The sequence below is a fragment of the Taurulus bubalis genome (assembly GCF_910589615.1).
Source record: "Taurulus bubalis genome assembly, chromosome: 7".
Lineage (NCBI taxonomy): Eukaryota > Metazoa > Chordata > Actinopteri > Perciformes > Cottidae > Taurulus > Taurulus bubalis.
In genome coordinates this window covers 7685244-7702711 of record NC_136595.1, presented here as the reverse complement: position 1 = coordinate 7702711, position 17468 = coordinate 7685244, and the positions used below count along the sequence as shown (strand labels likewise).

Sequence of the window (17468 nt, the reverse complement as noted above, 5' to 3'; positions counted from 1 at the left end):
AGCTTTAAAGTATTTCATTTGTCACATAGAATACTGTATGTTCATGTAAACTGTATGTACAGTATTTATACCGTTTATTTACTGAGTAGCACAATTAAATACATGTTCAATGTTCTTCTTGAATTGATTTTTGTAATATTACATGTTGATACAAATAAAATGGAGGAACAGCCAGCAACGTGCAGTATAATTCTTCCCAATTCTATTCAAATGAAATCATAAACAATTGTAATCTTTACTGATTGTGTACCAGAACAAAAGGTAAGGATACATACATGTAGGTGCAAGGGAACAAGATGCGGCGTTAATATATGAGGGGAAAACAATGTGGGAACTTAATTAATATCATTATTATCATGTTTATAACACTGCTTTAGCTTATTTCAAAATGATCATATATAACTTACCAACACTGGAGAGGCATAACAAAATAAAGAAATACATACAAAATAACTACAAGGTACATTTGTGTTTTTACTTTGCAACAATCAGAGGTCTGTCTCAACGAGAATTGTCAGGTACTGTCGGCCTAAATAGATCAATGAAACATTTGAGTCATTGCACGATATCAAAATTCAGTTGAACGTGATACTCTGTCGTCTGTAAGTATTACAGACAGTCTGCTTTCGCCCCCTGCCGGTCACTCCGGAGGCTGCGTAACGTGCTGGGGTTCATTTCAGGTAACATGTAGGCGTGTTAATAAAGAGGGCTGGCTCAGATTGCTTTGAAATGTGATCAGTTACTGAATGCACATTACATGGAGATTCATTAAATGAGTAACGTCCTGCACTTATCCACAAGATGGCCTCATTATCACAGTTTGTTTTCTCTTATGATATTTTGTGCAGTAAGCCACCATTACCACTAATAAGAATGATAATACATATGTTTGTAAATGTATTGTGAGATCTGTGTACTGCCTATAAACTACACATTAATTCTACACATGGGAAACACTATTTCTCTGCACACAGCATGTGTGTCGGTGTGCAGCAGCTCAGTTGATCTGAGTGGCAGTGAAGAGTGACGAGTGCAGTGTGCACATATAGTCTCGTCTGTAAAATATTGCATGTCACTGTTTTGATGGCCAAAAGAAAGAGCCACAGACACACCGTTGCATTGTGGGGTTTCTAATTGTACCGTGCAGATTCTAATGAGACAAGAAGCATCCTACAAAGACTATCTCTTTTTCTGTGGTCAGAGGTCAGAGGTCAGGGGTCAACTGCAAAACATCTGCTGTATTGGTCCGCTTCAAGGACTCTGGAGCAGGCAAGAAAGATTGTAGCCGACCCCGCTCACCCTGGACATAACTTGTTTGAGTCCTTTCCCTCTGGCAGGAGGCTGAGGTCCATCAGGACCAAGACCTCCCGCCACACAAACAGTTGTTTCCGTCAGCAGTCGGGCTCATCAACAGAGCCCGGGTCCCCCACTGACTCTGACTCCATCACCCCCAGACAATTTCCTACCATTCACGCCCCTGGAACATCCCTACACACCTCATATTTAAAAGCACTTGCCACTTTACTTTACACTTGTCACTTAACTTTAATTTTTATATTCTGTTGATTAGCAACAGTGCAAAAAAAAAAGTTGGACGTGCCTGGAAAACCTCCAGTGGGACTTTACTCGTTCAACTATATGTGGTTGATTTGCCTTTTCGCTTTTTCGCTGTGTAAAGGGGGCGCGGCTTATCTTTGTGGCTTTACTCCGTGAAAACAGTTACCTTTTCCGCCATTCACCACTGAAATAACCACTCGCCCCCGTGTCTGGGTTCATAATATTACTGTATTAGTGTCTGAATGAAGCGCTCCTTCAGCGGACCAGCAGCAGTTTGATTCAGCAACGGCAGGACGGCGGTGACGACAGGTAGAGCTTCTCACTCTGATTGGCTTTCGCAACTCAGCGTCGGGCAAATTTTTTGTCCGAGTTGAAATATTTAAAAAAGCGGAAAAAAAGCAGAAAAGCGAATTTTCGCAATGCTTTTTCGCCTCATTCGCGCCGCTCTTTTGGTGTGAACGCAGCATAAGGCTGAGCCCGGCCAGCCTACGAAGGAAACTCATTTCGGCCACTTAGAATTTGTTTAAAAAAAACACAAATTGGATAAAATCTCCACTTGTCCTCTCCTTATATGTAGTGAAAAGTATTCTTTAAATCCCGGGTGATCATGGGAAGTAATAGTCCGGAATGCGATGAGGTATAATTAAAGGTATTTAATAAAAGGTTCATCACAAAAACAGCGTATGTATTCTCACTTGAGGCCCTCTCTTGCTCACAGATTCAGTCTGCCTGCCGCCTCTGTGGTCCAAGAGAGCCCCTTCCAGTCTTGCGTGTTAGTTTATCTCCCACATTCACATAGCTACATAAGGCCCTTCCATTGGTTAGTTCCATCATTTCACACCTTTTCGTGCCTTTTCACTCATTCATTCGCCTGCAGCTTCAGGGGCGGCGCTATTCTTCTTCTTCTCTAGAAAAGGGTAGATTCTATCATCTCAAAAGTCAATGTTCAGCGCCACCACCTCAGGCGAACAAGAGAACTACACTTCCTTCTAATAAAACAGTACCCTGGCATCCACATGCACGACGCAAACGTTGTTTTAAACTCCATTCACACATTAATCATTAATAAAAACAGTGACCTTCATATGCATACAATTACACAATCTTCAAAATAATATCCCTTATTAATTATCATATTTCATGCATTGTAATTTACACATAAACAATAATTTATAAAGATGTGCAAGTCCAATTGTGACAAAAAAAGTTTAAAAAACCCTTCAGTCCCTCTCTTTATACTATTCCATAGTATAAACATCTGTAATAACTCTTTATTCATCACCCACAGTGCATACATCTTAATAAATTCTTGTGTCATAAACCTGTGGAAGAAAAATTCCCTCCCTCTCTAGACCGTATAATATATACGGTCTCAATAACGCAAAATATATCAGTGTGGTTCTATTCATCACACAGGTAAAAATCTTAAAATCAGGAACCGTTATGTGTATTCTATGTCTGCATATCTGTCTACGTGTATGTGTGTTTCTAATGTTCTCTGGGATGTTGACGCATGTCTCACTATGCATGTTGTGTAAGCCCTGAAACCCTTCAGCATCTCCTCAGTTCTTCACGCTCGCACTTCTCCATCGTTCCCCTCCGATCTCTGTTGACTCGTTCATCTGACTCCATGTTCCTTGCGCCCATCATCTCCAGCTCCAGCAGTCTCCATCTCCAGTTATCTCGAAAAAAGATCAGAACAACAGGTTCAAACACTGCATAATGATCATTTGAACTCAAACCTCAGTGTGTTGTTCTATTACTAAAGTTGTACGATACTCCCTCATACTACCTGCTCCCAGTGGGTTGCAGCTCTCTGATGTGACACCTGGAGTCTCTGGTCTGATGGTGAGGCCTTCTCATACTGACAGTAGCATGATGGAGGTCGGTGATGAAGTCACGGGTGTGGCTGTGGAAAGAACTTAGACCCACGGCGAGGTCTCCGGGCTGGGCTCTGCTGCACAGGATATCATTTCATAATACTCTGGAGGTGGGGGTGAATGGAACAAGGCAGCACTTAAACTCTGCTCCCACCTCCTCAATATACGCCCTCAGCGGTTGGTTCTGCTGCACAGGATCTCTGGCTCAGGGAATCACTCACATGTTAATATAGTCCTTCATTAATCACTTCTCACAGTTTCTTTCTCATTTAATTTCCTTTCTTAATGCTTTCTCTCTCCAAATCTCAGCTCAACGCCACCACTAACCCTTCTTTCAACTTCCACAATCCTTCTTGTCAACTTCCTTTTTCCATTTTCTTCTTTGTTCATTCTAATCAACCAACTATTGACATCACATCCTTATCATTTCCCAACCTTAAAAAATATGCACAAGTGTTTTCCCAAAAGTATCAGTAGTACTATGTGTCAAACGATATTACTTGGTATTTGTCGTGGCCTCTCTGGAGGGCGTGTGAAGCCTTTGCAATGACTCCAAACGGCCTTAGTCCAGTGTCCACTTTAACCCCAAATCATTTGTTGACCCGTGTGTTTATGCTAAAATGTGTCATGTCAGGTGGTGCATACTATTAAACAATATGAACTCAGCGCAAGAGAGCTCATCATATTTACCATTAATATTTACAACATCATATCAAACCTCTTCTGTGCAAACACTCAACCTTGCCAGTCACCTTGTTCCACTGATGACACATTCTCATCAGCTGGTGTCTGGTTGGCTCCTGTAAGACAAAAAACTCAAACCTGATTGGTTAATTTAAAAAATCTCCCCAGAGTTTGATCTCGCTCGATATTTTAGCTAATTCAGACTTCATCATCTGATTAGCTCTCTCGACTACCCTGGAATGGTGGGTCATAGTCTGCTCCGTGTGACTATGTCATTTCTAAAATTTGTCCCTCTCTTGTAAGTGTTTGAATGCAAAATGTGTGTGCATGTGCCATTGTCAGACCTCATCCTTCATGGAAACCTGTGTCTCAGAATCAGCCACTTGACGACTGACTGTCTCTTCTTTCTTGCAGGGGGATAACTAACAGTGTTAATAACCGTTAGAATATGTCATGGCTTAACTTAATTTGAGTAAAATTGGAAAAAAGAATTAGTGGCCTTTTTGCTGTGGCTAAGTTAAGCTTTGAGCTGTAATACTTCAGTGGTCTCCTTCACCCTCTCTTTTCTGAAACAATACTGTGGATCTTCATCCCATTTGATTCAGAAACCATCCCGGTGGAAGGGCTTGGTTAATGGTGCAGAGCTTCGATGTCATTGTTCGAGTGGTTTCCCTCCTGACAGGTCATGCTCGCTCCCAGGAACTGGCTGGCAGCAAATGGGCATTTGGGATGTCGAGTCCTCTTTCTCCTTGAGGTGCACTGCGACAGTCTCTAGCCCAATGTCCACATTTGCCACAATTGCAACAGATTTGCCAGTCATTGCTTTCTTGATATTTGTCCTCTTTTCCCTTCTGCCAACGAGGTTGGTCACCTCCTGCTTCCCGTTCCCTCTTCAGACTCTTCCCTCTTCAACTGCTGTGACGGCTCCTGTCCTTCCCAGTCCTGTCTGTGTGGTTGATCTCTAGCCCCACCCTGTGATTGGAGTGGGAGCCCGTGATTTTGATCCGGTGTCTGGGGGCTTGGTAGGTGGAGGCTTTCTTCACACAATCTCAATCTCTCTTCCCATTCAGCCTCACTCCTTTTTCTCTCACTGGCTTGTTCTAACAGGGCCTTCTCCAGAAATGTGACCCTGTCCAACAGGCGCGAGATAGCCAGGGTGTTGAAATAATTTTGTATAAGGAACGTTTTCTTGAACTGATAATGTAAAACAAAAAGTTGTGTTAACTCGGTGGATCAAGTTTCAGGACAAAAAGTTCAATCAACTCTGACAACTTAAAAAATAATGTTGAGACAACTAGAATATTTTAGTTAAATCAACTACATGAACTTTAATTTCTCAGTTGAATCAAAGAAATCTTCAAGTTGAGTTAACTTGCATTTTCAAGGCAGCAGGTGAACTTTCATTTGGAAGTTTAACTGACTTGAAATGTTTTACAGTGACTCCATCCTCATATTGAATGTTTTCACCGTGAATATTGTCATATAACTGTTGTCTTTTATGAAGTGATATTTGGCTATACCTTCTATCTACTTCTGGCTCTTAAAAATGTCCAGTCTTTTAATTCTAAGTGTCCAATATTGGTTTGGTGAGACATTTAACACGTCTTTATCTTGATAGAAGGTGGTGGACTGTAAAAACTACAGATGGCGATAAGCTTTGAGCTTTATCTGGTGCAATACATTTTGTCCAGTGTTCAGTTACTCTCTGGTGGTTGTTGGCAACATATCTCCCCTGACCTGTACTGTATCCTCACACAGCCTTATAATAATGCATAATATAGTATTAATGTAGTTTTTTGGACACGTATGTCGAGACAGATAGTAAATTCCTAAACAAAACAAATCAATTGCCTTTGCAGGTTAAACGTCAGCAGCTCCACAGATTGAGGTCAGCCAAATGGACTTGTTTTTGTCAGCAGACGTTACAGCTAAACATCTGGACAGATGACACATGAATACAGTGTTAGATATTATGAATAAGGGAAAAACCAACAGTTATGTATTTCACGCAGTGCATGCTGATAGTTTATTATTATTATTTATTTAAAACATTGTCTTAAAATCACTGTGAGTTTGAAAGGTCATAATTGCTCTTGTAGAAACTCATTTGTTTAATAGGGAATAAAGATAGTAAGATGATACTAACAGAGCTCACAGAGCTACAAAAGCTAGTGGAGCAGCAGCTAACGGGGACTTCAAACCTTTAGGGATTAATTAGTGAATATGTTGATGACACCAAATTACAGTACCTTCAGGCTCATTCAACAATGAATTGCTTCAATGCTTAAGGTGTGTGGTGCAGAGATTTGGCAAATATTCATGAGGGCACATAAACCCTTCTTTTCCGCCCACATGAGGATTAAAATGAAGACCACAGTACATGGGCTGAATGAGTCGAGGAAAACACCTGTGTTTATTTCAGAACCGAACAGAACCAAATATGACATGTTTATTCTTATGACATTTGTTTGCTTCTTATTGTTCTTTCTATATCTGGTTTGGGATAAAGCATTTTAAGATCTGCATCAGCTGGTCGCTGTTTCAGAGAAGTGACACCCACAAATGTCTCAGGAAAGCCGAGGGCTGAAGCAAGTCTGTTTCCTTCTCCTGCTGTGCATTGTGAAAAGTATTACATATTTAGAAGGGTGGGAACATTGGGAGTGGAGACTTGCAGAATCCCCTGTTGTTGCTGGACCCCTGTGAGAGAGACAGAGAAAGAGAGAGAGAGAGAGAGAGAGAGAGAGAGAAATAGGGAGACAATAACAGTGTTAGGGGGGATCTCTGAACTGAGTCGAAGAGGAAGTGAACGAGTACGTTGTGCTTACGTTTTTAGTGCACGGGAAATTAGCTGTGTTCCCGAACTAAGTTTTATAAAACACCATTTCTGTCATTCTTTTTGCATCAAGTGAAGCTGCAGGACAATCCTTTTTCTTTTGAAATGAAGACTAGAAAATTGAGACAGGCTTATATTTGCTCTACTGAAAGAAAAGTATAGCGTTACAAAACAAAGCAGGACTCACAGATGACTCATGAGTGTATTCGGCTTTCATGACCGTGGTCTTCTGGTGGCTGGAACTTGAGCCACTGCAGGGAGCAGAGGAGCAAACTCATTAGCAACAAGCTATTATAATTACTAGTAGCGCAGATTAGATAGTTGTAAAGTTAACCAGCAAATTAAGTCATACCTCATTCCACCGGCCATTCCACCTCCCACAGTGCTGATCATTCCGGCTCCCATTCCGCTCATCATAGCGCCTGCCATACCGCCTCCCATCCCGCTTGACGTACACTGCACCGTTCCGCCTGACATTCCTCCTCCCATCCCGCTTGACGTGCAGCGGATCACTCTGTTTGACGAACTGTTCATCATTCCACCTCCCATACCGCTCGACATACCGCTCATCATTCCTCCTCCCATACCGCTTGACGCACAGTGCACCGTTCCGCCTGACAAACCGCTCGACATACCGCTCATCATTCCTCCTCCCATACCGCTTGACGCACAGTGCACCGTTCCGCCTGACAAACCGCTCGACATACCGCTCATCATTCCTCCTCCCATACCGCTAGACATACCGCTAATCATTCCTCCTCTCATACCGCTTGACGCACAGTGCACCGTTCCGGCTGACATTCCGCCTCCCAACCCGCCTCCAGAGGACTGTGAATAGCTGTAGGAGTATCCATTGCCTCCATTGCCTCCATTGCCTCCGTTACCGCCTTGGCACACAACCTCGGTTCGTTCGTAATGGGTGGTCTTCGAGTTGCCGCCGGACCCGCAGTTCATGTTGTTGTACATGCTCTTTCTGACACGGACACGGGAGCCAAAGGAACTCTGTGGAATCTACTGTGCGAAACTCAGCAGCCAGGTAGTCTATCTGTCCACCTGCCAGCCCGGTTCCCTCAGTCCGACTGCAGCTGAGGAGCAGGGGAGCGTAGTTTATGGAGGCTGGTAACCGCACCTCTGTGACACTCCCCAACCTGCTGAGCCAAAGGAACTCCCCGTGCCACTCCTTCAAACTCAGCTGGAGGCAGTGAGCCATCTTTAAAAAGGTTATGACATTTTTGGGGGGGATTTTGAGAAGGTTAAGACATGTTTCAAGTATGGACAATATTAGTAGGGGAGTTACCTACATTCTGGAAATTGAGCATAGTTTTGGAAAGTGTAGACTTGTGGTTATTTGGAGTGCATATTTTGGAAAGTGTTGCGAAGTAAGGACATCTAGCCTGCATGGTCATGACTGCTTCAAAAGGCTGTTTGAGGGTTAAGAATCGGTTTCAAGTTTAAGGTTAGCATGAGGTTCACATTCACATCTAGGGTGGGGTCAGACAGGTAGTGGTGATGGTTGCGGTTTAGGTAAGGACCTATAATGCATTATGTCCTCACAAGTATCACACTGGGACGTGTGTGTGTGTGTCCTTCAACTTTTACTTTTATTTTTCCTCAAATGTATGAATGGACTCTTCTTATTTACTAGAAGTGTGTGTTTTAAGCTGCATTTAGAGACCTGGCCCTCTGCCTGTATTGTCTTATGTTTCTGTGGAACATTTCTGAGCGTCAACCTCAATAAAATGTTATAACCTGGTGCCAGATCGTGAACACACCTTTATTGAAACTGGCAGACACAAGGCTGAAGAAAATTGGAAATATAGCAATGTGTCAGGCCAAATGGACAAACGGACAAACGGACAAACGGACAAAGCTCGTTCCGAAACGAGAGTGTATCTGGTCGGCTTTCCCCCCCGCTGGCGAGCACCATAACCCTGATTGAGCAGGGGAGGAGGGGCCAACTTTGAATGTTGACAAACTGGCACAACTGACTGCTGTAAAGGTCAAATAGCTTCCAGGTACAGTGCTGAAATGTCACGTTACGCAACGTTTTAATAGGACATAACAAACAAGGTACATCTCGCCCCTCCCCTACCTCAAGTCTTTTCAAACTTTTATCCTTACTCTGCACGCATGCTTTGTTATTTGTATGGGTGCAAATCCATTATGACATGATTTAATGTCCTTGGACAGCTGTCGAGTTTGAACAGAGATCACATTGTTTGATCGACAGTCTTCGTTTGTCTTCAGGCACTGTGACCTTCTGAGGCAGCTTGAAATGAGCCGACAGATTGTAAAATCGAAGGCAAACAAAACTTAGACATGTGTTGACTTGTCGAGTATAAAACTACCGTATAGACTTTAGACTACACAAGAGTGAATTATGAAACACACATACACACACAGACATCTCCATCTTAATTAACGTTTGGAAGGCTACTGAGTAAACAGCGAAAAAAAAGTGGTCATACTCGGAAAGATCCAAACTTTATAAAATATCTTTCTCAATGATCTCAACTATTGAAAATAGTTCCTCTCGTGCATCATCCGATCCAATTGTCAATTGTCCAAAACTTTGTATAAAGGTGCTGAATCCAAATACAGGAGGATAAGTCCGATTCAGGGATTGCCTCCACGTGTCTTTCAACATTGCAACTGCTTAGCTGGCTGCTAGAAGCTAGCAGTGCAGCATGACCACGGCAAACAATGGCAACAGTGATGACAGAGCTGACAGTGTTAACCTGGGGAGGAACCAGATGGCATAATGAAGCGTGGTTGCTGAAACAAGCCCACCTAGCTCGAAACTACTATGGTAGCTAAGGCTAACGTGCTAGTAGGAAGCTATATGCAATATGCTGCTCTGTGTTGCAAACCAGCTTACGTTCACTGTGTGGTCTTCATTATTCTCCAGGTATTACGGTTTGGTTTAGGCTGGACCCAAGTGCAGACACAGGGACGGCAAGGTAAGGGTAGAAATGTATTTTATTGAAAGGACACTGATGATTTGGTGGAGCAGGAGGTGAATGCAGGTAGAGCGGTGGAGTGCAGTGACCTGTGGTGCCTGGGCAGACACATGGATCTTTCTCTACAAACAATAACTTTACATAGCAAATTGTTTGCTGCAATATTTTTGCTCTGAATTTGGAATTCAGCAAATTTGGAAAAGCAACTAGAGAGAAGAAAGCTAGACTGGTCAAAGTAAGTTGATAAAGAAAAATCCAAATGGGTTTTTGCAGATTTGGAATCAAGACCGATCATGTCTTACACCTTACAAGTATGTCTTGGCATAGTAACTTGCTTTATTATTTCAGTCTTGATGGAGTCCACTTGCACAAATGATAATGATATTAACTTAACCTTGCAGTTCAAGGACAGTATAGGGCTATCCTTACACTACTCTCTCCCCCAATAAACTCAGCAGCTATTAAGGAATGCAAAATTAGATCAGATCAGATTCAACTTTATTGTCATTACACAGAGTATTACAACTAAATGCAATTTTAGCATCAAACCAGATTTGAAAAAAGAAGCAGTAAAGGTGCAGTGCAATCTGCTAGATAAATAACAGTATAAATCACAGATAAATAATTAGTAAAAAAAAAGTATGAGTAATATAACAATAGAGACAGTATAAACAGTGGATATTAAATACAAGATATATACAGAATATGTATAGTATAAACAGTAAGGTTGAGGTGGACAGTCTCGGTGGCGGTGGGTGGAGTGGTGATGCGTCGGGCAATTGTTACAACCCTCTGCAGTGCTTTCCCGTCTGAGACAGAGCAGCTGCCATACCAAACTGTGATGCAGCTTGTAAGGATGCTCTCGATGGTGCAGCGGTAGAAGTTCACCAGGACCAGAGAAGATTTTCTCCAGACGCTGGTATGCCTTCGTGACCAGGGTTTAGGTGTTGAGGGTCCAAGAGAAGGCCTCTGAGATGTGGACACCCAGAAACCTAAAGCTGCTGACACGCTCGACCTCCGTTCCATTGATATGAAAGGGTGTGTGTGTGCAGCCTTTGGTCTTTCTGAAGTCCACAATAAGCTCCTTGGTCTTTTTGGTGTTGAGGGCCAGGTTGTTGTTGGCGCACCACGCCGCCAGGTGCCGGACCTCCTCCCTGTAGGCCGACTCATCGTTGTTGTTGATGAGGCCCACCACCGTTGTGTCGTCTGCAAACTTGATAATGGCATTGAAACCATGTACAGGTCATAGGTGAACAGGGAGTAGAGGAGAGGACCCAGCACACAGCCCTGTGGAACGCCAGTGTTCAAGGTGAGGGTCGAGGAGGTGTGATTGCCTAACCTAACAAACTGGCAATCCTGTATCCAGCTGCAAAGGGAGGTGTTTATACCAAGATTACCTAGTTTTGGTGTTAAATGCTGAACTGCAATCGATGAACAGCATTATCACATAGGGCGGAAATCGTTTAGGCTCTCTGCAGTCGAGTTTTTTGGCACTGGCACAATTGAGGTGCTTTTGGGTCAGTGACAGATTGAAGATGTCAGTCAGGACCTCAGTCAGCTGCTCAGCACATCAGGGCCAGCAGCTGACATGCATTAATCTGGCTCAGCACAGCTGGGGGAGAGTGTGAGGGGCTGGTGGTCTGCAGAGTCTTGATGTCCGCCTCCTGGTTGTCCCTGTCAAAGCGAGCATAAACATAAACATATGTGTTTGTAGGACTGTGGGATTGGGAGTTATGTATACGAGCATGCAAGAGTGAGCGTGCAAAAGAGAAGCAGGAACAGGTTTGTTATAGCGTTAGTTTGCTGTCTCCACCTTACCATCAAGTTACTTCCTGAATACCATTCAAGAACACTTCTTTGTCTTTACTTAAACTCACACAGATACACACTTTGCTAAAACAACATTCCAGCACTAGTCCGCCTTATTTTTTTTAAATCTCTTTATTTCCTGAAAGAATTCCTTCCCTTTATTTCCCTTAAAAAGATAGAAGTCTATATCTTTTAATTAAGACATTGCATGTGCATGTTTTAGTTGGTTAACTCAGGGCACAAACTAAATTAAGACAGAGGAAGGAGATTGTTATAAATGGACCTACTTGTATAGCGCTTTTCTAGTCTTGCCCAAGACGCATTGACATGCCTGGTAGCAGAGCTGGGGATCCTCCGGTTCAAGATCAACTCTGCTCACCACTGAGCCACAGTCGTTATCGTCTAATGCATGTTTAATATGATGCATGCATGCTTTTAGAAACTGCAAAACTAATCACAGAATGTAACACATTTACTGATGTATGTGTAAATTATTTAAGGTTTGTTTCTGAGACATTGTCACCCTCTCCCATCTCCTTTCGTTCCTGATTACTAGACAATATAAGGCTTGCACACTTTAACAGGTTTTCTAAAAGTTGCCTGATATATTGGAGCTCTCTTTTGTTTGACCGGCTAAGGGAAATATTGTGATGCATGGACCTTAAAAATCTAAAATTGTAAAAAAAGTACAGTACTTGAGTAACTGTATTTAGTTCAGCCTCGGATTTGTGTGCATATACTTTGATCAATATTACACAGTCCAAAATGTAACTGTACACCATAACTTGTCATGAGCTGTTATAACCTTTCAGATTGTTTTTAAATACTGAAACGCCCTGCTATAACCTCCAAATACCCCGCAGGCAAACTGAGCGAAAGGATTAAGTGGTGATGAGTTGGCCTATGATCAGGGTGCGGGTGATAGTTTTGTTCTCAGATTACAGGAAACCAGGAAGATTCTATGCTGTTAAAAGCTTTCACATTGTCACCAAATAGAGCTCAGAGTTCTCACCATTGATCCGCTAAGCACCAACTAAATTCTTGTTGAGCATGCAGACGCCATTGTATTCGCACGTTAAAGCCAAATGAACGGCAAAAGTCTGTCAAGATTTTTTTCGACATGGTTGATTATCACATAATGAACTAAAAGCAGAGTCGGTTATGCACTGGTGTGTGGGCGCGTCCCTGCAGTGTCTTCTCTGCTCAACACCCTCAGGGCTCGTGGCATGTTGAGGTATAACATCCATGTCTGCACTTGTAAAACCAGGTGGTGCAGAAATAGAAAAGGTCAATTCAATTATGCCCATAAATAAGGATTTTCAAAGAGCAGGTTGAAATAAATATCTAAATGTTTAGCAAACAGTGCTTCTTAGCAAGTTTAAGTATATTCCTGTATGGTGTTTTATTCTCTTTAAAGAATAAACATGTATTATAATAGTAGTTTTTAATTAGTTTCCTTTTTAAATTGTTTTTGTATGAGATTGTGCTCATCAAATAAACTTGAAACTTTAGTTTAATTTAGGTTTAAGTACTTTTTCCAGACAAATTAGATAATTACTATCTATCTGAATGGCCATGTGCTAATGATTACATTACTCAGTACAAACTAAAAGAGAGAGAAGATACTAAATGAATTAGACTCTGAGCTAAATGAGTTTGGGTATTTTTATCGGCTTGGAACTGGATCCAAAATCCAACCGGCTATTGGAACCAAGAACTAGTGACAAGGGAGGCTGAGCCAGAAATGGATGTGAAACTAATTCCCAGTTTGCTTCAGATAAATGATGAAGAAAACACATAAAAAGACAAAAAGCTCTTGCAGCTACAAAGAGATGTGATATATTCCACAGAATCAGTGTCCCTTAGAATGTGTGACTCATTGATGTTTTTTTTTTAATTATTGAAACTGCCTGTGTCCTTTCGATTTGTTTTGTCTTCTGTCACGTGTCAGGCTGGTGCAAGGCGCCTGTGTTTTCTCCCCTCCCCCCTTGTTTTTCTCATCAGGTGCCAATCAGGTGATTGGTTGCCACCAGTGCAGGCCAGTCATGCTGCACCTAGGTTCCTCAGAATGTCCTCAGAATTTCCTCAGAATCTGTTTTTGTTTTTGTTCTATGCCAAGTGTAAACTGACACAAAGGTTGTTAAGTGTGAAGGCTTGTAGTGGGACAGTGAATTTGGGGTACCCTTTACATTTGTGGAGCATTGTTTAGAGAAGCATGTAAAGACATTTTATTTGTTTTGTTTCCAAAGGTTGTCACCTAGTTTTGTTTTGTTGATTTCCATTTGTTTGGCACGACCACACCCAACCTCTCCCACTTCATGGAGAACCTTTTTGTTTCAATCCACCTGAGTGAAAATAAATCTTGTTAAGCGTTACTGCGTACTGTAAATGTTTCAACAAATGTTTCACAAGATCCTTCATAAGTACCCCTTACAACGTCGCTTTTCACTAACAAACACATCTCCGTAACCGTACGGGCTTGTGGGATTCTAACAAAGCAATAGCCTTATAAACCCCCTATAAGTACCTAAATGACAACAAAACGGCAAACAGTATTGATTTTGTGTGCGTGTAGCCCCACCTTTGTAAAAACATGTCAAAGCAGGGAAGGTTTATGCAAATTTAACGATCCAGCAGCCCTCGGTGAGAGAAGGCTTTCCCATAGAAAAGAGATTTTTCCATTTTTGAAGAAGAGACAGTACGCGCCACCTCAGTTGTAAATAGACCAATCCAGGTGATAGCGAAATACTCATAATCAATAATATGTATGTGCCAGCAAACTATTAAAGATATGCACTCGTGCCACTAACGAGTATCGCCTCGCATCACCTGGCCGGCATTCTTTAACTTGTTTAATGAAATTAAAGCATGCTAAATTGAATTAAATGTCTGTTTGCTAACGCTTAATTAGTTCACGATAATTACCTTATATTAAAAAATGAACGGTAACATTTCATTGATGTTCAGTTGTGACACATAGCTGCTCTAACTGTTCAACATTTTAGGAAATGTGCTTGTTTGCTTTCTTTCAGTTCATCAAGAACATTTCACCTGTGTCCATTGTTCGAGCTTAGAGGCAATTAGCCTAGCTTAGCATGAAGACTGAAAGCATGGGGGAAACAATTAGCCTAGCTCTGTCCATATTTTAAAACATACAGAAACACTCACTGGCCCCTTCAAAGCTCAATGAATACATCATATCTCATTTGTTACACAAACAGATATGTAAAAAAAGAATTGTGTTGGTATTCAGCAAATTGCATGCTGTAAATGAGGCCACCATTTGTTTCGTTGGGTTGTGTTTCAGTACCTGCTGGATATCTTTGATTAACTACAATCAATTAAGACTTGTTCAGTCTGGTGAAGACGCTGCTCCCACTCCTGTTCTTGTCCTCTCTTGTGTGTGCAGACAACTGCAAGTAAAATGTTTTCTAAAACACTGTTGAGAAACAACACATACCACGACTATTTCTTATGGAAGCCCGTTATCGACAAAAAGTCATAATTATGAGATAAAAAGTCATAATTATGAGATAGTAACTGTGCATGCGCTTCAGTGATGCTGGCTTTTATCCTTCCTGTTATCTGCGCCGTCTTCACAATTTTCAGATTATACTCTGACATTATAGGTCCACACATATATGGAACACATTTACATCACATGGGAAATGTGTTCTTCAAGAAACTGTTGTTCTTCATTCTCTAAATGGTATTGTGCTGACACACGTTTCACCACAAAGCGCCTGTCTAAACGACAGAGGACAACTTGGTGCACAGTTACAAGATGTGTGTTACTTTTCAACATACATGTCCCCTTTGAGAAACACATGCAACAGCTACATTAATAGCAACGCTATTATTTGTTGAGCTAAAACTTCAACAGTTATGCTTGCATATCGTTTGCATGGTTAGACTTCTAAAGACAGCGCAGATAACAGGAAGGATAAAAGCCAGCGTCACTGAAGCGCATGCGCACTTACTATATTCATAATTTCGACTTTATTATCTCATAATTATGAGGTGCCAGACAACCAGCAGAGCAGAAAAAGCAGCAGGCAGATGGATGAACTGTTGTCCTACAAGAAGCATCTTATAACTCCCTCTGAACTTATTTATTTAGTTTATTTGTGGAACTATTCCTTTTAAATTAAAGGACAATATCACTTTTTTGTTTAGCTGCTTTATTTGAGTTAATATATATAATACATATGTTTTACATACAATTTAAGTTTACCACAATGTATTGTATATATATATATATATATATATATATATATATATATATATATATATATATATATATATATATATATATATATATATATATTGTATAAACGATTTGCTATCTCACACACACACACACACACACACACACACACACACACACACACACACACACACACATGCATACGCACACACGCACCGTGCACTCCTCACATTATTTTAGGTGCAGGCCTTTCTGTTGCAGGGGGATAATCTGTCACTCACTCGCATCTCAAGGTCACTACACTCAGTCATTGGGGAGCAGCTGCAGGCACAATAACACGCTGGCCATTTAAATCTGTTTGGAGACATTTTAATCTCACTTTCTTGCTTCATTGCATCTTGAGCAGTGTGACCCATTCTCTGCCTTGTTATTATGCTGATAGTCTGATTAATGGAGACTAAATGACGTGAGGGCGGTATTGTGATCGTTTGACGCCCCCTCGCGGCTGACAGGCAGCACTCCACCCGAAGACACTGACATCCTATTGTCTCCTAAAATCAGAAACTAATACTGCCTATTTATGTGACGTAAAACCTCCGACGTTCAGTAAACGCAGCACCACAAACTGCCTTTAAAGAAGAAAAATGCAGAAACATCCCCGCTTTATCATTTCATCGTAAATCATCTCGTGTCGAGGGGAATGGTTGAATCACAACGTGCTTCATATTTGGTGGAAAGGGCAGAGGCGGCACAAAGGGGATCTTTGTTGCCTGCAGATGCCCGTCAGTGGCGCAGTCGCCCTTTGAAGGCTCTCCAATCGCAGCGCATAGCGCGACCGGAGGAGGGCGGGGCTTAGTCTCTCCCATCTCTGCTCCCACCGTGTCCCATTGACTAGACGGCGACACACCGAGCAGCGTGTTTCCAACACGCCTCTGAACTCGACACCGCATTGAGTGGACCGGTGATAACTGCGCTCTGGGTGACTTAGGAAGCTAAAGGGGATGCGCGTCTCCAGGAGGTCCCCATCTGGGCAGGCATGAGACCTGTGGCGCGCATGGATGAAGAAGCAGCAGCAGATGTCTAGAGGATCCCAAATGTGGATGTAGCCCCCCGTATTCTACCTCTCCATCACCAGCAGGCCTGGCCCACTCCATCTCCACATGGATGGATCTCGCTGCAGGAGCTGTACTCATGGAATACAAAGCCCGTGCTGGTGAGCATGCCTGCCTGTCCGCGTCCACTCCTCCCCGGGAGCCTCTCCTCCTGACACCGCTCCTCCACTCGGACATCCCCTGGTCGCTTCAAGCCCCCTCGCCATGAAGACGACTGCTCGGTGATTTCGGTGCCTCTGCACGCCCGCACGGACCCCGTTACCCCTATTTTTTTGTGTTGCCTACACACAGGATCTATCTGTGGGCTCCCTTTGTGTCAAAGGGCTTAACGCAGAGTGCGCGGACGGGAACAGAGCAGGGGGCTTTTTTTTGTTTGCTTCGCCCCGCTGTTGCGCCCAGCTGCTCTCTTTGTGGCCCGGGCCCGTG

The 17468-nt window shown here is 42.4% G+C and overlaps 1 protein-coding gene across 1 annotated transcript; it reads right to left on the bottom strand.

The window, feature by feature from the left end:
* Window positions 1-6507: 6507 nt before the first annotated feature.
* LOC306738679 (uncharacterized protein) lies at window positions 6508-8046 on the bottom strand. Its single transcript, XM_079220568.1, has 3 exons — window positions 7307-8046; window positions 7142-7205; window positions 6508-6818 (listed from the first exon to the last, which is right to left on the bottom strand). Exons 1-3 carry the CDS (start codon window positions 7918-7920, stop codon window positions 6759-6761), a joined length of 738 nt encoding a protein of 245 aa, XP_079076694.1. The 5' UTR covers window positions 7921-8046; the 3' UTR covers window positions 6508-6758.
* Between the last annotated feature and the right edge of the window lie 9422 nt (window positions 8047-17468).

Coding starts and splice junctions, on each gene's coding strand:
- LOC306738679 (XM_079220568.1), bottom strand. CDS start 7,920: ATGTACAACAACATGAACTGCGGGTCCGGCGGCAACTCGAAGACCACC. Junction 7,206..7,306: donor GGAATGGCCGGTGGAATGAG/GTATGACTTAAT, acceptor TGCTCCCTGCAG/TGGCTCAAGTTCCAGCCACC. Junction 6,819..7,141: donor AATACACTCATGAGTCATCT/GTGAGTCCTGCT, acceptor TCTCTCTCACAG/GGGTCCAGCAACAACAGGGG.